At 44.9% G+C, this 19258-nt stretch overlaps 1 protein-coding gene across 1 annotated transcript; it reads right to left on the bottom strand.

The window, feature by feature from the left end:
• Positions 1 to 923: 923 nt before the first annotated feature.
• Positions 924 to 16648, bottom strand: ERRFI1 (ERBB receptor feedback inhibitor 1). The gene is made up of 4 exons (XM_024207794.3): positions 16544 to 16648; positions 5166 to 5361; positions 4977 to 5053; positions 924 to 3179 (listed from the first exon to the last, which is right to left on the bottom strand). Exons 2-4 carry the CDS (start codon positions 5285 to 5287, stop codon positions 1993 to 1995), a joined length of 1386 nt encoding a protein of 461 aa, XP_024063562.2. The 5' UTR covers positions 5288 to 5361; positions 16544 to 16648; the 3' UTR covers positions 924 to 1992.
• Positions 16649 to 19258: the final 2610 nt, after the last annotated feature.

Here is a 19258-nt window from a genome sequence, read left to right as displayed (position 1 = left end):
TCTTGATAGTCTGTGTATCATGAATTTATGGCACATCTTATTGGCCAACATAAGTTAGACACACCCTAAAATAGGCTGGCAAAGCTACACAATGAAATGAAACCAGAACAGAAGATGGTATGCAGCATGAATGAGTAAACGGGGGAGGGATAGCTCAGTGGTTTGAGCATTGGCCTGCTAAACCCAGGATTGTGAGTTCAATCCTTGAGGGGGCCACTTAGGGATCTGGGGCAAAATCAGTACTTGGTCCTGCTAGTGAAGGCAGGGGGCTGGACTCGATGACCTTTCAAGGTCCCTTCCAGTTCTAGGAGATAGGATATCTCCATTAATTTATTTAATTATTTAAACACTGCTGTAGGAACCTTAAGATTAGATCAAGAATTGCAAAAGTTAACTGTGAAGCCTTAAAATGTTGTATTAATATTGTCTGCATTTATGCAAAATTTTCCTTTTAGAAAAACCACACTGAAAACTAAAATGCATGAGACTTATATAAACCACAAATAAATCAAGAAAGATTACATGTATCATAAATAAGTATATTATAACTTTATTAAATTCAAGACATGACAATATTCAAAATAAAACAAAGTGAATAAAATCCTTTTGTTCAATACTGTACACGATGCAGAAATATCAGTGCATTTTCTATAGCATGTATTTCACCTTCATTTAGTTTGTACTAAAACATAAGTAAGCTTTAAAATAGCTCAAATAGCTCATTCAGCAGTTTAAACTGTAAACAGCTTGTTCATTTCTGTTAGGAGGAGAACATTATAGTAATGGACCTCCATTAATGAGCACCTCTTCTCCTGTGCTTATCTATAAAAAGGATAAATATGTGGAAGTATGCACAAGAAACAGCTAATGCACAAGTGTTGCATCTCCCCGGACCTAAATTGAACAGTGAGGCAGACTGGGGGGGGACGGGACGGGACTGAAACAGAAAGAAGCAGTATTTGAAGCAAAGGTAGATGTGACTGACACGGTTTGTAAATGGAATCATGTTTAATTTACCAAAAAAAAACAAACAAAAACCACACAACCAGAAAATACTGAATAGAAACCAGAACACAAGACCAGCTTGTGTTGTGTTTCTGTTTATAATACAGTCAGAAATTTGTATACTAGATAAGGATGAAGTCATTGCTGACCATTTACTAGCAATTATGGATAGATCTCTTTCCCCTGTCAATTTTAGGACACTAACATGCATTCCTTGGACCCCTTAAGGAGATAACAATGGGTGAAGGTTAGCAGTAGCTGGTCCAAGTCTCTGTTAGGTAAATCTGCCGAATTCTGCCACGTGCCTGTTAGTGGGTGAAAGAATCCAAGAGGCACCATAAAAAAAAAAAAAAAAAAGCAGAAGTCTAACCCCTGTTGGAAGCTACTTCACTAAATTCTACTTATATCCTACTAAGTTTTCAAAATATTGGAGATATTAAAAAACAAGTCTAAACACTTTCCAATACACTTCCAAGTCTTTAAGTAGATGTCAATTTCCTTCTAGCCAGGTTAGCACATCCTAGCTAAAGAGAACAGGGTTTGTTCCCAGCAATGCCATCTTCTGCAAAAGATTTTAAAATGCCACGCCTATCGTTTTGGAAATGCCTGTGATATAACAAATACTGTACTTTCTTCCCTGATTTTGGTTTTAGACATCAAAACTGGATTTTTTCTTAATATGCCTTTACAAAATATATTACTCTAGGATAGTGTATAACTGGCCAATGTGGCTATGGTTACTCCATATGTTTGTATAAACGCTTTACAGTCTTCATTATACAGACCAAGACAGGCTTAGTCCAGACAAACAATTCAGAGAGCTATGCAGCATAAGATGACTTTACCATTGATACTCCACTTTTCTGCTGAAACGGGAAGAATTCTATTACTTCATTATTTGAGAACCTTTCCTTGGATCTCAAACTTAGCAACATGGTTAAGATCTACTCCATCCTAAGCAACTATTGTGAATCATGTTCCAAGAATCTATGGAGAAACCACATAAGACAGGTGTTTTCGTTTCACGGGGCCAATCATGTCCATTCTAGCTTCTGAGTCCTGCTTTGCTGTGGCGCAGTCACCAGACCAGGACGTCACTTCTGCGCTTGAGCTGATTTCTTCCGCTTCTCTGAAGAACTTCTCATACTTGTCCAGATATGAAGGCCTTTCAGGCAGCAGATAGTAGTGTGTTGAACTGGCCTTCTTACCATTTTCAATAATGGGAAGAATGCAAGGGACCCTGTTCGCAGATCCATCACTGTTTTGTCTTTGTAGAGCTTTGCTGCTGACATACTTAGGATCAGGGGCAAAGCTCTGTGTGGGAGGCATGACCCCATTGAGGTACAATGGCAGACTTTTAGGGCTCGGTGTACGGGAATTGCTCCGTGATAAAGGTTCTCTCGGGGGCACTTTGGGAGGCCTGTCTTCATCACTGTATGCACTAGAAGCGACTTCTGCTGACCACCTTCTATAATCCGGTTTGAGCGCCCTAGGAGGTATGGGAACCCTAGGGGGGACCTCTGGTTTGTCTTCATCAGAATTGGGAGAAGCCCTATTTAAGTGGCTAGATAGTCTCACTACTGGTTTATTAAACGATCCAGCTGGCCCTGAATGAGACCTTCGTAAACGCCGATGCTGCTGTTGTGGAGGAGGACATGGGGTTTGTGTACATCCATTTAGGTTAGTTGTAGAGTTGGCATCTTCTGATTTCGGTCCTGCTGGGGCATCAAAATAGGCATAATTGATCTGTCCGCAGCCCCTAAAGCTCCGCCTACTTGGAGCACTGCATTTAAAAGGAGGAAGTCCATAATCATCTAACAAAAAGTCAGTGTCTGAACTCGTTAAGAATTCCACCTCTCTATCGACATCATCTGGAGAGAGGTCCTCAGAAATGGGCAGTGGAGGTAGTGGCCTAGAGCTGCGGTCATTGGAAGATGCAGAAGAAAACTGAGGTGGCCCACTCTTTGTTGGTGTATGAGGAGGCATCTCGTCAGAAACACAGCCCACAGTTACCGACAGTTTGCTGAAACTAGGAACAAGATGATCTTCATGCTTTGAACTAAGCTTCTCACTTTTGGGACTAAGAGAAGATGGGCTGGATTTCTGAGGTGGGACCCTGACACAGCTTTCAGTAAAGCAGTAGCCATTTGTTGGTACAGGGTTTGAAATGTGCCCTAGGATGGGAAAATAAAGTTAAGAATGTCCATCTACATTCCCCACCACGAATTTATGGCAGACGATCTAGCCATTCATTTGCCCCCAATTCAGCACTAGGAAAAATGCACCCTTAATACCTTAATTAACAAAACTTAACTACAGTAATCCCAAAACACACCTGCATAACAATATATTTATGAACAGCCAGCTGTTGTCCCCTACATATAGCTTGCTTTACACAGCACACTGCACCATTCCTAAGCAAGCCTCACAGCATGCATCCTCAGAGTACTCCTGGAGGGATTCTGCAAGACTGTGCACCCACAGAAAATGCCTCCCCTCCCCCCCGCAGATTTCCTGTGTTTCCCTGCAGAAAAAACGGCAGGGAAGCGGGGGGCGGAAGGAGGGTGACAATGGTCGCAGTTTTGGGGGGGGATTGCCCCCCTCCAAACAGAGGTGAGGCATGGGGGCACACAGGGTTACATGCCACTGCCCCACCCCTCATTCTGCAAGCGCAGAGCTGCCCAGCTTTAGGAGGCTGTGTCTCGGCTCTGACGACTCCGCAGCTGAATGCTGCCTCCAGTGTCCTACTGCCAGTCGTGCTCCCCTTCTGTGTGCTGGGAGCCTTCCTGCTTTCTAGTATGTGCAACGGCATGCGGTGTCCCCTCAGCAGCAGCTGGGGCTCCCCCGTTAAGCAGGCCCATCGAACCCTCACCCTGACAAGCCCTACCTCCCTACACTCAGATCCCTGCAATGAGTCCCCCACACCCAGACCTCCACCCCACGGATCCCCCACCAGCTGCACCTGGACCTCCACTCCATCAAGCCCCATCTCCCCACACCCAAACCCCCCACTGAGCCCCAACTACCTTCACCTGGATCTCCTGCAGAGTCCCATTGCCCCTGCAACCAGAACATCTCAACGAGCCTGTGCATTCAGATCTTCCACTAAGCCAGCTGCACCCAGATTGCCCCACAGAAACATCACCTGGATTCCCCCACATTAAGTCCCTCCACCCTTGGATCCTGCTGGGCTGAGCCTGCCCATCCACACCTAGTGCACCTGTCACAGAGGGAAAGGGCCCTGGGGCATTTCTGGGGCAGGCCCAGTCCTTGCACTGTGTCAGGGTCAGGTGCAGCCTCTCACTGCCGAGTTTCTGTACTGGGGGAAGGTAGGGGCTTAAGGGTGATCTCCCACTTCAATGCTCCTCCTGTGCGCCCCACTGCCATGCCAGAGCCACATTTATTTATTGACAAATAAAATTTGCTGAATTTTGCAGAATTTTAAAATATTGTGTGCATAATTTTTAGGCACAGAATTCCCTCAGGAGTATCAAAGGGAGAATATTCAACACTATGTAATATATATAAGACTTGTATTATAGCAGTGCTCCAGTTAAGTAAGACAATTAGAGACCCATGGCACAACTTACATTAAAACAGGGCTGTATCTCCAGGATAGGTGTTTTAACATGCAGTTGATTTGCCCCAACCACTTTGTAACTATTTCCACCGAGTTCTATCCTTGTGAGCAGGTTTTGCTAAATATCTGACAACATTCAGCTTCTTACACACTTACTCTAAATATTTTCCTCAGAACAAATAAAAGTATACTATTAAGATACTAGGCAAAAAGTCAGAAATACATTGGAAGGAGTCAAAGTAGTGTTTAAATTGTGTCACTAGAGGGCAGCCTGGTGTCTAAACTCAGAAAGTCTTTCCTACTGTAGATATTAAAAGGGACAGATTTTCTCCAAAACCACTTCCACTAAACAGTTTATATCAATACATCTCAAAATCTTCAGTGTACATACCAACAGATGTACAATTTTGCTGTGCTGATGGATTCAGATTATATGCCATTGCTATAGGTTCCACGTTAAAAAAAGTCCTGAAAAGAAAAAAAATATTCCAAGTAAGTGAACCAGTTATTGGGTCCACCTATGTCACATGCTTGGTAAGAACTCTCAAATCCATCTGCAAGGTTAATTCTCCCCACTTACTTTTCAAACCCATTGTGGCCACGCCAGCAGGTTTTCAGACTCCCTATGCCTTGGCCATTGTGGAGAAATCCAGTCTTTAATGGACCGCTCATCTCCTGAGCAGCAACTCCTGCTGTTGACATTGTGCCTTGCTCTGCAATGTCGCCAAACTTTAGAAATCCACAGTTCTGGCCAGGTATCCTGCAGCTTTCATTCCCTTAAGAGGAAAGGAGGGTGTAAGTACCACTAAGCAAACATGAGTGAGTCTCCCATTTTAAATGCCACCCAACTCTCTGAATTACAGTGACTCCTTTGTGTGAGGGCCCCTCTGGCCCAAACACCTGCTGAAAAGAAGGAAATATTTCACACATCACAGAAACAGAAGGGCAAACACTTTTGACTGTAAAAACAAATACAACAATTAGAAAAAGTTCTGTAAGAGTTCATTTTTGGGGAAACATCAATCCAAAGATTTTCAAGTTTCAGTAAAACAGGTGATGAACAGAAGTTTTATGCCAGCAAATTCAGACCTTGTACACATACTGACAGTTACTCAGACACACCAATTTTGCCAAAACATACAAATCTTTGTATAACATCGTATTAGACAAACCTCCCTCTGTATTATTGTGATAAGGAGTCACTTTGCCAAGGGTTTTAACCTAAAAGGAAGCCGAAGCACAAGAGCCTGACTTCAAATGTAATCTTGTCAAAGACTCATTCTAATAGACTGAATATAAAGTGACTGCTTAAATCAAAGGTTTGATCAATTCACAAGTGTTTCAGATAAGATCATTATATTGAATAATCACTTTAAGTGTTAGCTACTAGAAATTCATTTGTCGGTCTCACAAGGTTTCCTGCTAGCATGTATCCCACAACAGTTCCAAGCTATGGGGTTGAGCAAATCTAAACAAAGTAGAGTCATCCTTTTCTATGAAGCCTGTTTTGAATGTGTGCACAATAGTTTAGTAGACACATTCACATTGGGAAACAGATGTTCTGGCAAACACTGAAATTCAATTAGAAATTGTAATATATGGAATATGCTGCTTTACAAGGTTTTGCTTGTGTGAACCCACCGACTCTCCCCCCCTCCCCCAATTTCTGAAAGATCAGCTGTACATTCTGGACAGTGGAGAAACTGCAACTCAGTGGAACAAAACTGCATAAAGTGAGGAGGATTAAATAGAACAAGGCAGGAGAATCTCAGTCTCCTCACCTGAATACAGACACTAAATGCCCTAAAATCACTTTAGAACAGACCCTTTACCTGTTCAAGGAGTACAGTGTACTGTTTAGGGCAAGATAAAGATGACATTTACATGATCATGAAGAGATAGATAGATGTTTACTGAACATGATCTGTTATACTCCACATCACTGGGTACTTGAAAGGAAATTCTCTCCAAAAAGTAAAACCAGACATGGGTTAGGGACCAGATCATGTTCTGGCATGCTTTTTAAGGGATACACAATGAATACCCTGTACTGTTGATTAGTTTGGTTCTCTCCCACCTCCCTTACCTTTCATTATTCTATCCCCTAGAAAGCGTGTTCAAGAATAAGTAAGGAACCTGCCTGTTCTCTGTCTAGAGGAAGCCAGTTTGTGCACAAGTTCTTACAAACCATGAATAGCCATGCACACATTTGCATCAATGCAATCAATGCAGGTTGTTTCTTTCTTTCTCCCTCAACCCAAGCGTTTCTTAGTCAGACATGTTGCCAGAATTTAGAAGGGAGAACATCAGCTTTGCTGGAATTGTGCAAGACTCGAACTCTGCCATTTTTTCTATGGCAGGATTGCACCATGGTCTTAAAAAAATATATATCTTTATTTCAGCTTTTCCCTTTTCATAGATACTCTATTGAAATAGACTATAAACTTCTTAACTATGAGACACTACAAAGCAGCATTTATTTTTAACTTTATCTAGTTAATTCTTACACCACTAAATCAAGTTAGAGACACTCCTCAAACAATGGAAGCTAGGGTGGATAAAAATCTATGATTTAAAAATAAACAAAAATGTTTTTTTTAGTTAAATACATTTTTGTTTTTAAAAGTAAACCAATTTAAAATTAAATTTGAAATTATGATAACTTACATTAAGGCATATATTAAAGAAGTAAAAGCTATTATTAACCTGTATAAAATGAGTTAAGCTGCTTAAATAAACTTGCATAGCTACAGTGTATCCTCCTGGTTAGCAAAAAGTACCAAATTTAGCGTAAAGGCTATATTTAGTTCCAAATCAACATGTCTGAATGGTTACCAACCAATAAGATTAAAATTTTCTTTAAGAAATACATGATATGTAATTCCAGAATGTGATTAAAGCCATTCTGTTAGCTGATAACTAGCAAATGAGTTAAAGATAGATGAGACCCCAGTTAAAGTATTAACCTCTCATTCTTTCAGTTGTACAAGCACAGACAGGGCTATCCACTACGGGGCTGAGACTGAAGTAGGACACTGATCCTCAAACTCAGTTTCATGTAGCATTAAAGACATGCCAATTTATATCACATTGGGCAAGTGTCCTAAACTAGAAATGTTTGTTCCAATTGGAGTTTGACTGCTTATGTCATGAAGATGTGTCAACATTTTAAGTCTTCACTTGTTGCCTAGAGGACAGGTAAGGGCTCAATTTACTAGCTACTTCACACTTGTTAAGTTGTTAGAAGTGGCAAGAATTAGAAAATGTAGTTTAAAAATAATCCGTAGGCTAAAATACTAAGAATGGGTCCAAGCATTCACACTAGATTTGATTTACCCCAGTGTTTTCACCTTATTGTACTTACAACAACCGGCAAGACCACAGAGAAAGTGTCTGTTGCAGTATTAAAAAAACAAGATGAAATAGGAAGGAGACTGGTGTTTAAATAGTTTGAAAGCACATGTAGAGTAGAGTGCTTGCTCTGATTACATGAAAAAGCCTGCAGGGATTGTAAGAGGACCAGCCTCCACCTGCTCCCATGCCAAAACCACTAGTAGTAATTAGTGTGTGTGTCAACCTCCTAAAATGCTGTCTAAATCTCAGCTTTCAGAGTGATTGTGCAACTATTGCCTGCTCTGAAATTCCCTTGGAGTTCTAAGCTTCCATTTCAATAGACACTTAAATATTACACTCAAAAAGGTACTTCTCATTGTTTCCATTACCTAGTTTTCTGAATTAAAAAAAATAAAGACAATTTGTGCGTTCATAAAGCCTACTCACTTCTAACAATAATCTCTTTGTGAATTCACAGAAGGTGACCTGCCTCTACATTTCAATAGGGAAATGTGAATGGACTGTTATGAAACTGTCCCAGCTTCCTACGTTCTTGAAGTGCGAGTAGGAGGGGAAGCAAAGGGCAACATAACTGCATGTTCTTCTTTACTACCAAGTCAGTTTTACCTTTTTGCACCCGGGGTTTAAAGAGTTTGTGCTACTATTTTAAAATACGTAGCAAACTGCTTAGCATTGTGAACTTGAAGCTTAGTAAAGAGCAAGCCCTGAGAATCTATGAAAGACAGCTGCATTAACTCTTGCTTTTGGATGGTACACTCTCAATAAGGTTACTGAGGAATACATTTGAAAGTCAGTATTGTTCATGGATTTATGACCAACATCAATTTGCAGCAGAAACTCATTTTACAGAGAAGGTGGGGTTATCATGTGACAGTTACTGAGTTTGTGGATTAGCAAAGATTTAATAAAATATTGTACTGTCATGAAATCACATGACAATTTAATTCATTTTACAAAATATAATAGGATATACTATCCATACCATAAATAAAGCTAAACTGCACTTATCAAAGTAACCAAACTACCATTTCCTTGGTTTATGATGTTTGTTGTGCAAAAGAGTGAGTTAGCAAGTTTGGTTTTCACAATGGGTTTCCCCAGTTATGCTGATAAACCCTACTTGCATAGACTAAAGTGATTAGAAAGATACACAAATTATAATATTTTCAGGTCCTCACAGGCTTGTATCTAGTCAAGAAGCTAAATTACTATAAAGGAAAACTACAAATTAGTTCTTGCTTCAATCACTAAATTCGGGAGACCCAAGCTAAAACAATGCAAAATAATGAGTTTGTGGCAGTTTGGTTAGCAATGTAACTGTACAAGGAGAGAATTAAATTTAAAAACATACTTCCCAGACCATATTGCCACAAGTATAAATATTTGGATGTTACGATAGCATACAATATATGGCATGCCCTATGTAGATTTTTTTTTAGCAGCTCTCCTTCTGAAAAAAAAATATCTATGCACATACTACAATTACATTGCAGCTACAATATTTGTTTTTCATATCTGAACAGAAATTAAAATGTGAATTTCCATTTCTCAGCTCCAACTCAATCTATTGTTGTGATCTTGCAGCAATGTTTTATCAACCATTTTTTCTGAAAGCTATAGAACATTTAGATACCTCAGTTATTTATTGGCATTACTGTCAGGCAATCACCATCACAGTACTCAAATTACTCCTGGGTGAATTCTGTGCCACTGTGCATGCACAGAATTCATGTCCCCTGCAGATTTCTTTGCTTCCCCACAGAAAAATGACTTTTTGAAAGGGAAGCTGCAAGAGCAGTCATGCACCACTCCTTAGCAGCACAGGTACAACATTTCAGGCACCCAGAGCAGCCAGCTGAGAGGTAAATCACCGCGGGACTGGGGCACCCCAACCAGTGGCTCCTACCCTGAGCCAGGACCAGCTGCTAGTCCTAGCTTGGATGGAGGCAGGAGAGGACAGGACTTTCTCTTCCCTTGCAAGAAGTAGCTAGGGCTGTGTTAGACCAACCCCCAGAAACCTCCCCCAGCTGCAGGAAACTCAACATCCTCCCCTGCTTCCTGCCCCCATCACTCCTCAGCTGTGGGGGAGGGGTCACTGTACAGGGAGCTGCTCCCACATCCATTCAACTCTTGTGCATCCAGACCTCCCATACTCAGACTCCCCTGCCAAGCCTCACCCGGTACATCCAGAACCCCGCTGGCCCTCCATGCCCAAACCCCACCCCACTGAACCTCAACCCCTGCATCTGGAACCTCCCTGAACCCAGACTTCCAGCCTCTAGACCCCCCACCCCTACACCCAGATCACCCCACACTGAGCTCCCTGCACTCAAACCATCAACCTGAGCCCCCACATCCAGACCCCACCCCACCAAGCCCCATTTCTCCAGCACTCAGATCCGCCCCCCCACTGCTGAGACCCCCACACCCAGACTCCTCCGCTGAGCCCCAACAACCTTCATCTGGAAGCCCCTGCACAGTCCCATTGCCCCTGCACCTGGATCCCCCGCCAAATGAGCCTCTGTGCATCCAGATCCCCCCCACACCTAGACCCCCACTGAACTGCCTGCACCCAAATTGTCCCACACGGAATCCTCTCACCCCACACTGAATCCCTCCACACTTGGATCCTGCCTGATTGAGCCTACCTGCCCCACACCTGGCACAGAAGGGCATGGTCCCTGGATGTTTCTGGGGCAGGCCCAGGCCTTGTGCGGTGTCAGGGTCAGATGCAGCCTCACCGCTGAGTCGTGTCCCAGGGGTGGGGCGGCTGCAGGGTGATCTTCCACCTTCATGCAGCCAGTGGCCTTGCTCCCCACTGCCATGCTGGAGTCTCTGCATTTATTTATTGACAAATAAAACTGGTAGAATTTTAAAATATGGTGCACAGAATTATTAATTTTGTCATCACAGAATTCCCTCAGGAGTATCAAATCATTCTGATATGCACAGGAGGTCAAACTGTGCCTTAAGAATGCACCACACGTAATGGAATTGGATGCAATTTGCAGTGAAAATTGTTGAATGCCTACAAAAAACCTGGACAGGGATTACATCCTGTGATGCTACCTGCTGATCATGCTCTATGACATAAGGAGTTAAAAGCTGCATCCATCTACTATACATTCTCAGAAGGAAAAAAATTGCTCCTTTAAAAGCAGTAAGAACACACGTTCTTAACCTAATTTTGCTCACCTTGCCACCACGTATCATTAACGAATCTCAGAAGCAATTCATAGGAGGGGCACATTTTTGTCATACAAGTCATCCGTTCAGCTTAGCTCTTCCTTATTTGACAATATGATGTAATTTCCTCCTATAATATACTTTTAGAAGGAGATTTCTGTTAATTTGGAATGATAGCTAACCCTTTGTGCTGTTTTTAACATTTAACCATTTCAGATCCTAATCAGAAAGCCTATTGCTGTTACTATTTAATCTACTTCCTGAAACTCATGGCATACTGTAATTAGGCTTTGAAAGTCTAGTTTCTCCAGTGGTCATTATATAATGCCAAGAAACCCACATCCGGCAAACAATCCTAATAACATGGCTTGTTTAAAACCATTTGTTTTATACATAATTGTATCTTATTTGTAGAGCACCATAAGTGTCCTCAGTGCTTTTCAGAACAACAAGACAGTCTCTAATCCACAGCTGCGATCTAAATCACAGACTAAAAATTCAAGCCTTTATTTGGATTTTTCAACTATGAGCATCAATCTTTAGGAACATTATATAAACAAAACAGACTTAAAATATATTGGATAACCCTTAGACAAACTGATCTCTCAAGCACCTGCTTTGTCTCATCAATCTTGAAAAGTTTCATGGACGAATCATGTTTTAGGGAGAGATTTGAGTGAAGAGAGTGGTAGCTTGGTGCACACAGGAAGACTGATCAAAGCATAAAGGGCAGCAAGTAGGGTGAAGATGACAAAGGAACAAATAGCAGCTTGGAAAACGATGGACAATAGGTAGAAATAAAAGCAGAGATGGGCAGAAGAGGAGTTGTGCAGAAGCCTAAAGTTGTGGCAGAAGGAGAACAGCTAAAGCAACTAGAACAGCTGTGGGAGAAAGTGATTTTTGGATAGACTGAAGGGACTTTTCTATTTGCCATCTACAGGGGACTTAGCCCAGGTTTAACTGTACTTAATTTGATGATCCAAAAACAGTATTTTGGGGAACTTCTAAATTGCAGACTAAAAACTAACAATTAAGTAGTGAAATGACTGCCCTGCCTCTGCTTGTCAGATTTCAGTCTCATGCTCAGCCTTGGTATACAGCAGTGGTTCCCAACCTCTCACAACTACTCTATCCCTTTCAGGAGTCTGCTTTCAGCTCTGCTTTCAGCGGGGCTTTCGCTGGAGCCCCAGGAGGCAGGGTTTGGGCTTCAGCATGCATCTTAGCTTCATGGGGCCCCTTCTTGCCACCCCCTAATGCAGGCCCTGCATTTGCAACTGCCCTAAACCCATCCTCCGGTTGAGAAACATTGATACTGTAGATAGAGCAGTATAAAGAAGTCATTGCCTATATGAATTTTTAGCTTGTACTGACTTCGCTAATGCTTTTTATGTAGCCCATTGTAAAACTAGGCAAATATCTAGATGAGTTGGCATACCTCCTGGAAGACCTCTATTGCTGGCCCCCACTCCATTACCAGAGGTATGTGTACCCCTGGTTGACAACCACTGCTATAAGTATCATGAAGTCTTACAGTGGATATAGCCAGCTCGCATTAAAAAACACACACAACTTAACACCTAAATAACTATACTAAATTTGATAAATTCCACATTACTGTACCAGAAATTCAGAATTAAGACTTTTCACTTCTACAATACCTCATGTGCTGGGAAGGAGGGAAGGTGAGGGTCTTGAGTCAAAACTTTAATTTCTCTCTCCAAAAGAAAGGTGTTAACTAAGCCCTAAAGAAACCTGTCAGCTTTCTGTCCAGGGCACACTTGATGAAAGCCTATTAGATTATTTGGATTTTAAAGGCAACTTGCAAAGGACAGACAAATGGGTTTTGTGGCCTTTTTTAGCTTCTTTATGGTACATAAAGAAGGCCTGAGAGGCTTGGTTAAAATATTCTGCCTGTTTTCTACACGAGAAATGCAGACCACATCTGCCCTGGAGAACTCTATGGTGGTGGTAGAAGTACTAAAATAACATCAAAAGAGACTAAAAGTGGGGAGACTTCAGTTTGGCTATTTAAAATGTAGGTTTGTTTTTAACTCCTGTGTCTATTCAGTATTTGGGACAAAGGCTGTCTTTGTTAAAGATTCACACTCTTCTCTTCCTCCCCTTTCCCCCACCCCTTCAATTAATGTGTATGAGCTCACAATAAGTACCGGAGGCAAGCCCCCACTCCCCTGCCTCCCTATGCCAAGATTAGGAAAGTCAGATCCAGCATTCCCAATCTCTTCAAAAGGTAAAGGCCATCTACATTGGCAACTGAAGGACAAAAGTGTTAAAAAAACCCACCCCTCGAAAGACAAAAGTTTTGCCAACGAATAGCGCTTTGCCCGCAGGAGAACTCTCCTGCTGACGGGGTGCAAGTTTTTTGCCGGCAGAAACACAGACTTTTCACTGTGCCTGGGGGTGCTCAACCACCCCCAGCTCTGCCCTGGCCCCACCCCCACTCCAGCCCTTCCCTCAAGGCCACACCCCACCTCTTCCAGCCCCCTCCCCCGAGTGCACCATACTCTCCCTCCTTTCCCCTCCCCCCCCCCCCCCAACAACTGATTGCAGCGGGCAGAAGGCACAGGGAGGGAGGCGGAGGTGCTGATTCATAGTGCCTGCCAGTGGGCAGGAGGCGCTGGGGGGAGGGGAGGGGAAGGTGCCGATAGGGGGACTGCTGGTAGGTGCTCAGCACCCACCATTTTTTCCCTGTCAGTGCTCCAGAGCACCCACGGAGTCTGCACCTATGGGTGGGAGAGCTCTCTCCTGCCAACAATCAGCAGCTACACTGCACGCCTTTTAGTGGCGCAGCTGTAGTAGCACAGATGAGAAGAACACTCTGAGCTGGTGGAAAGAGTGCCTCTGAACACTGGTTTGCATCCTTCAAGCATCGTACCATGGAATGACAAAGATTCAAAAGTCTGCCAGTGACCTCGACTCTCAGAGCCTTTGCCATCCAATATACCATCCTTACCTGCAGACCAGGAACAACAGATCATGGTTAAATTATACTATTAAGAACCCTTGAGCTGTGGATAAGTTCCATGAGACCAGTGACGTTTCAAAGCCACTATACACCATTCATATTGTGCAATTAGAGTAGTGTGCATTCACAGGAAGTGTACAGAATGAAGATATATGTTATACATAAAGTGTACAGTGCTGTCTTTGGTTTTGAACATTACAAACGGGCTATTTTGAAAAAACAAAAACAAAACCATGAGCCCATATTAAGAGCTAGATTAAGAAAATTTAAGTCATCTTAAATTAGTATGCAAAAGGAAGCATCTGAACCCACAAAATGCTTTCAGTTTATTTAAAGGTTAACAAATCAACTAGAAGGAAAAAGTTGCTACTACCCACTCTGATGGTTCAGTCCAGGGGGAAAAAATTATGGCAGAGTTATAACTCCTGAAAACAGAAGTGTGTAATGGAAATACTAGACCTATAACTAGCCACATTAAAGTGTGCTGCAATAAGTTAGACAGTAAAAGTGTGAAGTGTAACTAGTTTTTATAAAACTAAATTCCAAAAAAAACTTCCTTTCTATGGTGCTTACAAAGTGTACATATTGGTGCAGACTTTTAAACTATACATTTGTTTTCTCTGTAACTTCTACGGCTTGGTGATAGAGTGGTCAACTGCAAATTCATGTAAAGCTGTACCTGCAATTTCAATTACTAGCTTTCAAAGAAACAAAAATAAATTATCTTTTTCTGGCTCAGTTTCTTCATTCAGAACAGAAGGTTTTGTTAATGTGCCAACAACATTTTAGGATGAAGAATGGGGGCCTCAATGCTGGTGCAATACTTAAGCACATTGAAGTCACTGAGTACTGATGTGAGTAAAGTTACACATATGCCTAGGTGTTTGTAGGATCATGGCTTAAAATTGGAATTTTTATATACTGTGTATTTTACTACTTGGCAAAATTAATGTAATTAAATTGCCTGCAGTATGCTCAATGAGGCCAGGTTAAATAATAAACATTCTCAGGAAAATGTCTCCCCATCCCATTCTAAAATCCAAATATTTAGTTAACCATTCCACTTGAATAATAAGTTAGAGTAATAATTAAGACCAAGAGAAGCAAGGGTAGAAAGGAGACAAGTGTCATCTTTTTTGGATCAACAAAAGTAAAAATCACTAATTTTTGGACCCAAAACATCTCATCTTCAAATACTGGCAGGTGACTCAAAAGTTAGGTGATTTTGTAACTTAGTTTGTCCTATAACATATCATTACAAACTTAATTTTTTTCTTTCAGGACCACTGTGACTAGTCTGAAATAAGGTAAACAATTAATGGTTAAGACTGACTAAAAGACTTCCCTTGCCTTCCAGAGAACTTGGAGCTAAAGTTTTAGTCACAGGCCCCAAGCTGTGCTACGATCCCAGTATCTGTAATTGAACTTAGGGGAGCACTTAAAGCAGGGGTTCCCAAACTGTGGGTCAGGACCCTAAAGTGCATCATGAACCCACTTTAATGGGGTCCCTGGGGCTGGTGTTAGATTTGCTGGGGTCTAAGGCCAAGGCCTGAGGGCTTCAGCCCTGGGCAGGAGGCCAAAGTTACATGCCCCCTTCCCAGGGCTGAAGCCTTTGGGCTTCAGCTTTGGCCCCCCAGCCCAGGGCAGTGGGGCTCAGGCTCCAGTCCTCCCTCCTAAGGTCATGTAGTAATTTGTGTTGTCAGAAGGGGGTCTCGGTGCAATGACATTTGAGAACCAGTGACTTAAAGTACAACTTATAAAAAAAGAGCTCCGGCATCTCTAGACTCTTAGCCCTAGGACGCAGTCCAGCCTGTGGGAAGCCAAATACGCTCTTCTAGAGCCTGGGTAAAAACCGACGCTGAAGAGCCCTGGCGTTAAACGGTCCCTGACCCGCAGCGCCGAGCGCCGCCTGTCTTGAGGGGCCCGGAAGCAGCCCCCCCACCCCCGACAGCTGCCTGGTCACCAGTCCCGCCCCACCGGGCTGGCAGGTGCACCTGAAAACACCCAAACGCCTCCGCACAGCTGCGGCCCCAGCCCGAGCCACGGGTGCGTGACTAACCCGCCAGTCACGGTCCTGCCGGCCCCGGGAGCTGCTCTGCCGGCGCCGCGGCTCACCCACTCCCAGCGCGCTGGCATCGCCCGGACAACGCGCGCAGCCCCTGCCAGCCGCGGGGCGCGACGCGCCTTCGCTCGGCTGCCCGCGGAGGCTCCAGGCCCGCCGCGCTGCGGGAGCGGCCTCTCCCCGAGAGCCGCGACTGCTCAGTCCCGGCGGCCGCGGGCTCGAGGAGCCAGAGGCCCCCGCGCCTCACAGTAGGGCCCGGCTGCCATGGCAACGAGCGCTCCCGCGAGCGGGGGCCGAGCCCGGGGTCGCTGGTGGGGCAGCCCTGGCGCGCCCCGCGGGGGGCTCCTCCCGCCGCACCCCGGGAATCACTCACCCAGACGGCGCCCCGGCTCCGCATATCCCTGCCCGCCTTGGGGACACTGCGCGTGCGCCACACTCAGACCCCGAGTGCCCCGCTAGTAAGTTCCAAGTAAATCCTGCCCGCCCGGGGCTCGCTGCCGCCCTTCTTATACTGGCCCAACACTGTAGACCACGCCCCCGGCCGGGCCGCGCCCCCCGCCGTCACGGGCTCGGAGATAAGATAAGCCTTAAAGGGGCGATGGCGGGCGGCGCGCGGGGGTGCGATTCCGAGGCAAGTTGACGTGCGCGAGACAGGGTCACGCCGGTGCGTGGTCGGCCAGTGGCACGTGCAGCTGCGCGGGCGGACGGTTGCGCTGGCAACGGCTCCTGTGCGGGCTGCCTCCTCGTCTGGCCCCCTTCCTCCCGCTACAGCACTGTCCTGCTCGGCGCCAAGGCTGCTTGCACGGACTGCCTCTGTGCAGCGCCCTGCACAGCCAGCCCGTGGGTGCTACTGCTGTGCAAGGGACTAATGCTCAGAGCGCTGCCCCCGTGGTCTGTGCCTATGGGGCTAGAGGCAGGATGGCCTAGTGGGTAGGGGAGAAGAGTGGGGTTCAATTCTCTGCTTTGCCACAGAAGCCAGGTGACCTTGGGCAAGTCACTTAGCCTCTCTGTGCCTCAGTTCCCCATCTGAGGAACAGGGTTAACAGCAGTGCCCAATCTGACAGGTGTTGAGTGACCCTACAGTAGCCTGTGGAATGCTCAGCTACGGCATTAGTGAGGATATAGACAGATGTATAGAATGCACCACTTTTGTTCATAAAAACATATTTCATAAATTTGACCCTGTTAACACATAGAATTGTAGGACTGGAAGGGACCTAGACAGGTCATCTAGTCCAGTCCCCTGCACTCATGGCACGACTAAGTATTATCTAGACTATCCTTTACAGATGTTTGTTTAACCTGCTTTTAAAAATCTCCAATGAGGGAGATTCCACAATCTCCTTAGGCAACTTATTCCAGTGCTTAACCACCCTGACTGCAAGTTTTTCCTAATGTTCAACCTAAACCACCCTTGCTGCAATTTAAGCCCATTGCTTCTTGTCCTGACAGAGGTTAAGGAGAACAGTTTTCCTCATGTACTTTCATGTACTTGAAGACTTGTTATGTCCCCTCTTGGTCTTCTCTTCTCCAGACTGAATAAACCCAATTTTTTCAATCTTCCCTCATATTTTCTAATAATTTTTGTGGACAAATTCAGAATCAATAGTATGTTGACAATTCCCTTCTTAACATCTGTCTTTCTACAGATATGACCAAGATCTCATAATGCCTTGAAGAAAAATAGATTTTAAGTCTAGAAGGGACCATTAGGATAATTCCATCTGAACTCCTGCATAACACAGACCGTAGTACCTAACGCCCCAAAAATCTGCATCAGTCCCATAATTTCTGCTTGAGCTACAGACAGCATATCTTTTAGAAAGGTCTCTAGTCTTGATTAAAAGACTTAAATAAATGGATGAAAAGCAGCTGACTCAAGCCTAAACCAGGGAAGACAGAATTGATATTGGTAGGAAGAGACAGACATTCTGGAGAGGTGACTGAAACCTTGTCCTCAATAGAGGATAAAATTCTAAGTCATCTGCCCATCAAGGAGGTGTGCATCATACTGTACTCTTCTCTGTTGCTGGACAACACAGACTGCAACAGCGATGAGGATGACCTTCTCCCATCTTCAGATGGCCAGAATATTCTGCCCTTTGAGACAATGACCTTTCCATCATGATCAATGTCTTTCCTCAGATCAAGTTTAGATTTCTGGTGGTGAAAATGAAGGCATTATGGACATTCAACATGTACAACATATAGCCACTGGCACATTAAGAGACTGAGAGCACATCACTCTAAGCACCACATGATCCACTGGCTTCCTATTTATTTCTGGGTCCATTTTCTATTAATGTCATACCCAAATTGAAATCCTCATCCCAATCTAGAAATCCCCTAAAACACATTTTGCTATCCTTACACTGTGTAGTACCTTAGTATTGCTTTCAGTGGCACTACTTACTGTGAATAAGGGGGCAAAGTAGGCCATGGTCAGGGCCGGCTCTGGCTTTTTTGCCGCCCCAGGCAAAAAAGCCTCCGGCCGCCCCCTCCCACCCCCCAGCACGGCAGGGGAGGGCGGCCGGAGCCCCGGGGAGAGGGCGGTGAGCCCCGGCCGGGGCTCCGCTCTCCCCGGCGGCGGGGGGGGTGGGGCCAGGGGGGGAGGGCAGCCAGAGCCCTGGGAGGAGGGCGGAGTGCCTGGCCGGGGCTCTGCTCTCCCCAGCGGCCGGGGGGGAGGGCGGACGGAGCCCTGGGAGGAGGGCGGAGTGCCCAGCCGGGGCTCTGCTCTCCCTGGCGGCGAGCCCCGGCCGGGGCTCCGCTCTCCCCGGCGGCCAGAGCACCGGGGGGAGGGCGGCGAGCCCGGCCGTGGCCCCACTCTCCCCGGCGGCCGGAGCGCCGCGCCGCCCTCCTCCAGGTGCCGCCCCAAGCACAAGCTTGGTGGGCTGGTGCCTGGAGCCGGCCCTGGCCATGGTTCTTAGAGATTGCCTCTCCAGTGCCACCCACTGAGAACATTGCATTCTGGAAGAACTTTGCAATTGACAGAGCCAAGATGAGACTCTTGGGACCCTGGGACAGAGTTTTCTTGATGGTCATTTAGACTGCAATCTCTGTAGGGCAGGAATTTTTTTATTTTATGTTT

Source organism: Terrapene carolina, unplaced genomic scaffold (genome assembly GCF_002925995.2).
Source record: "Terrapene carolina triunguis isolate 2854851 unplaced genomic scaffold, T_m_triunguis-2.0 Scaffold714, whole genome shotgun sequence".
In the NCBI taxonomy this organism is placed as follows: domain Eukaryota; kingdom Metazoa; phylum Chordata; order Testudines; family Emydidae; genus Terrapene; species Terrapene triunguis.
This window is presented reverse-complemented; position numbering and strand designations above follow the sequence as displayed.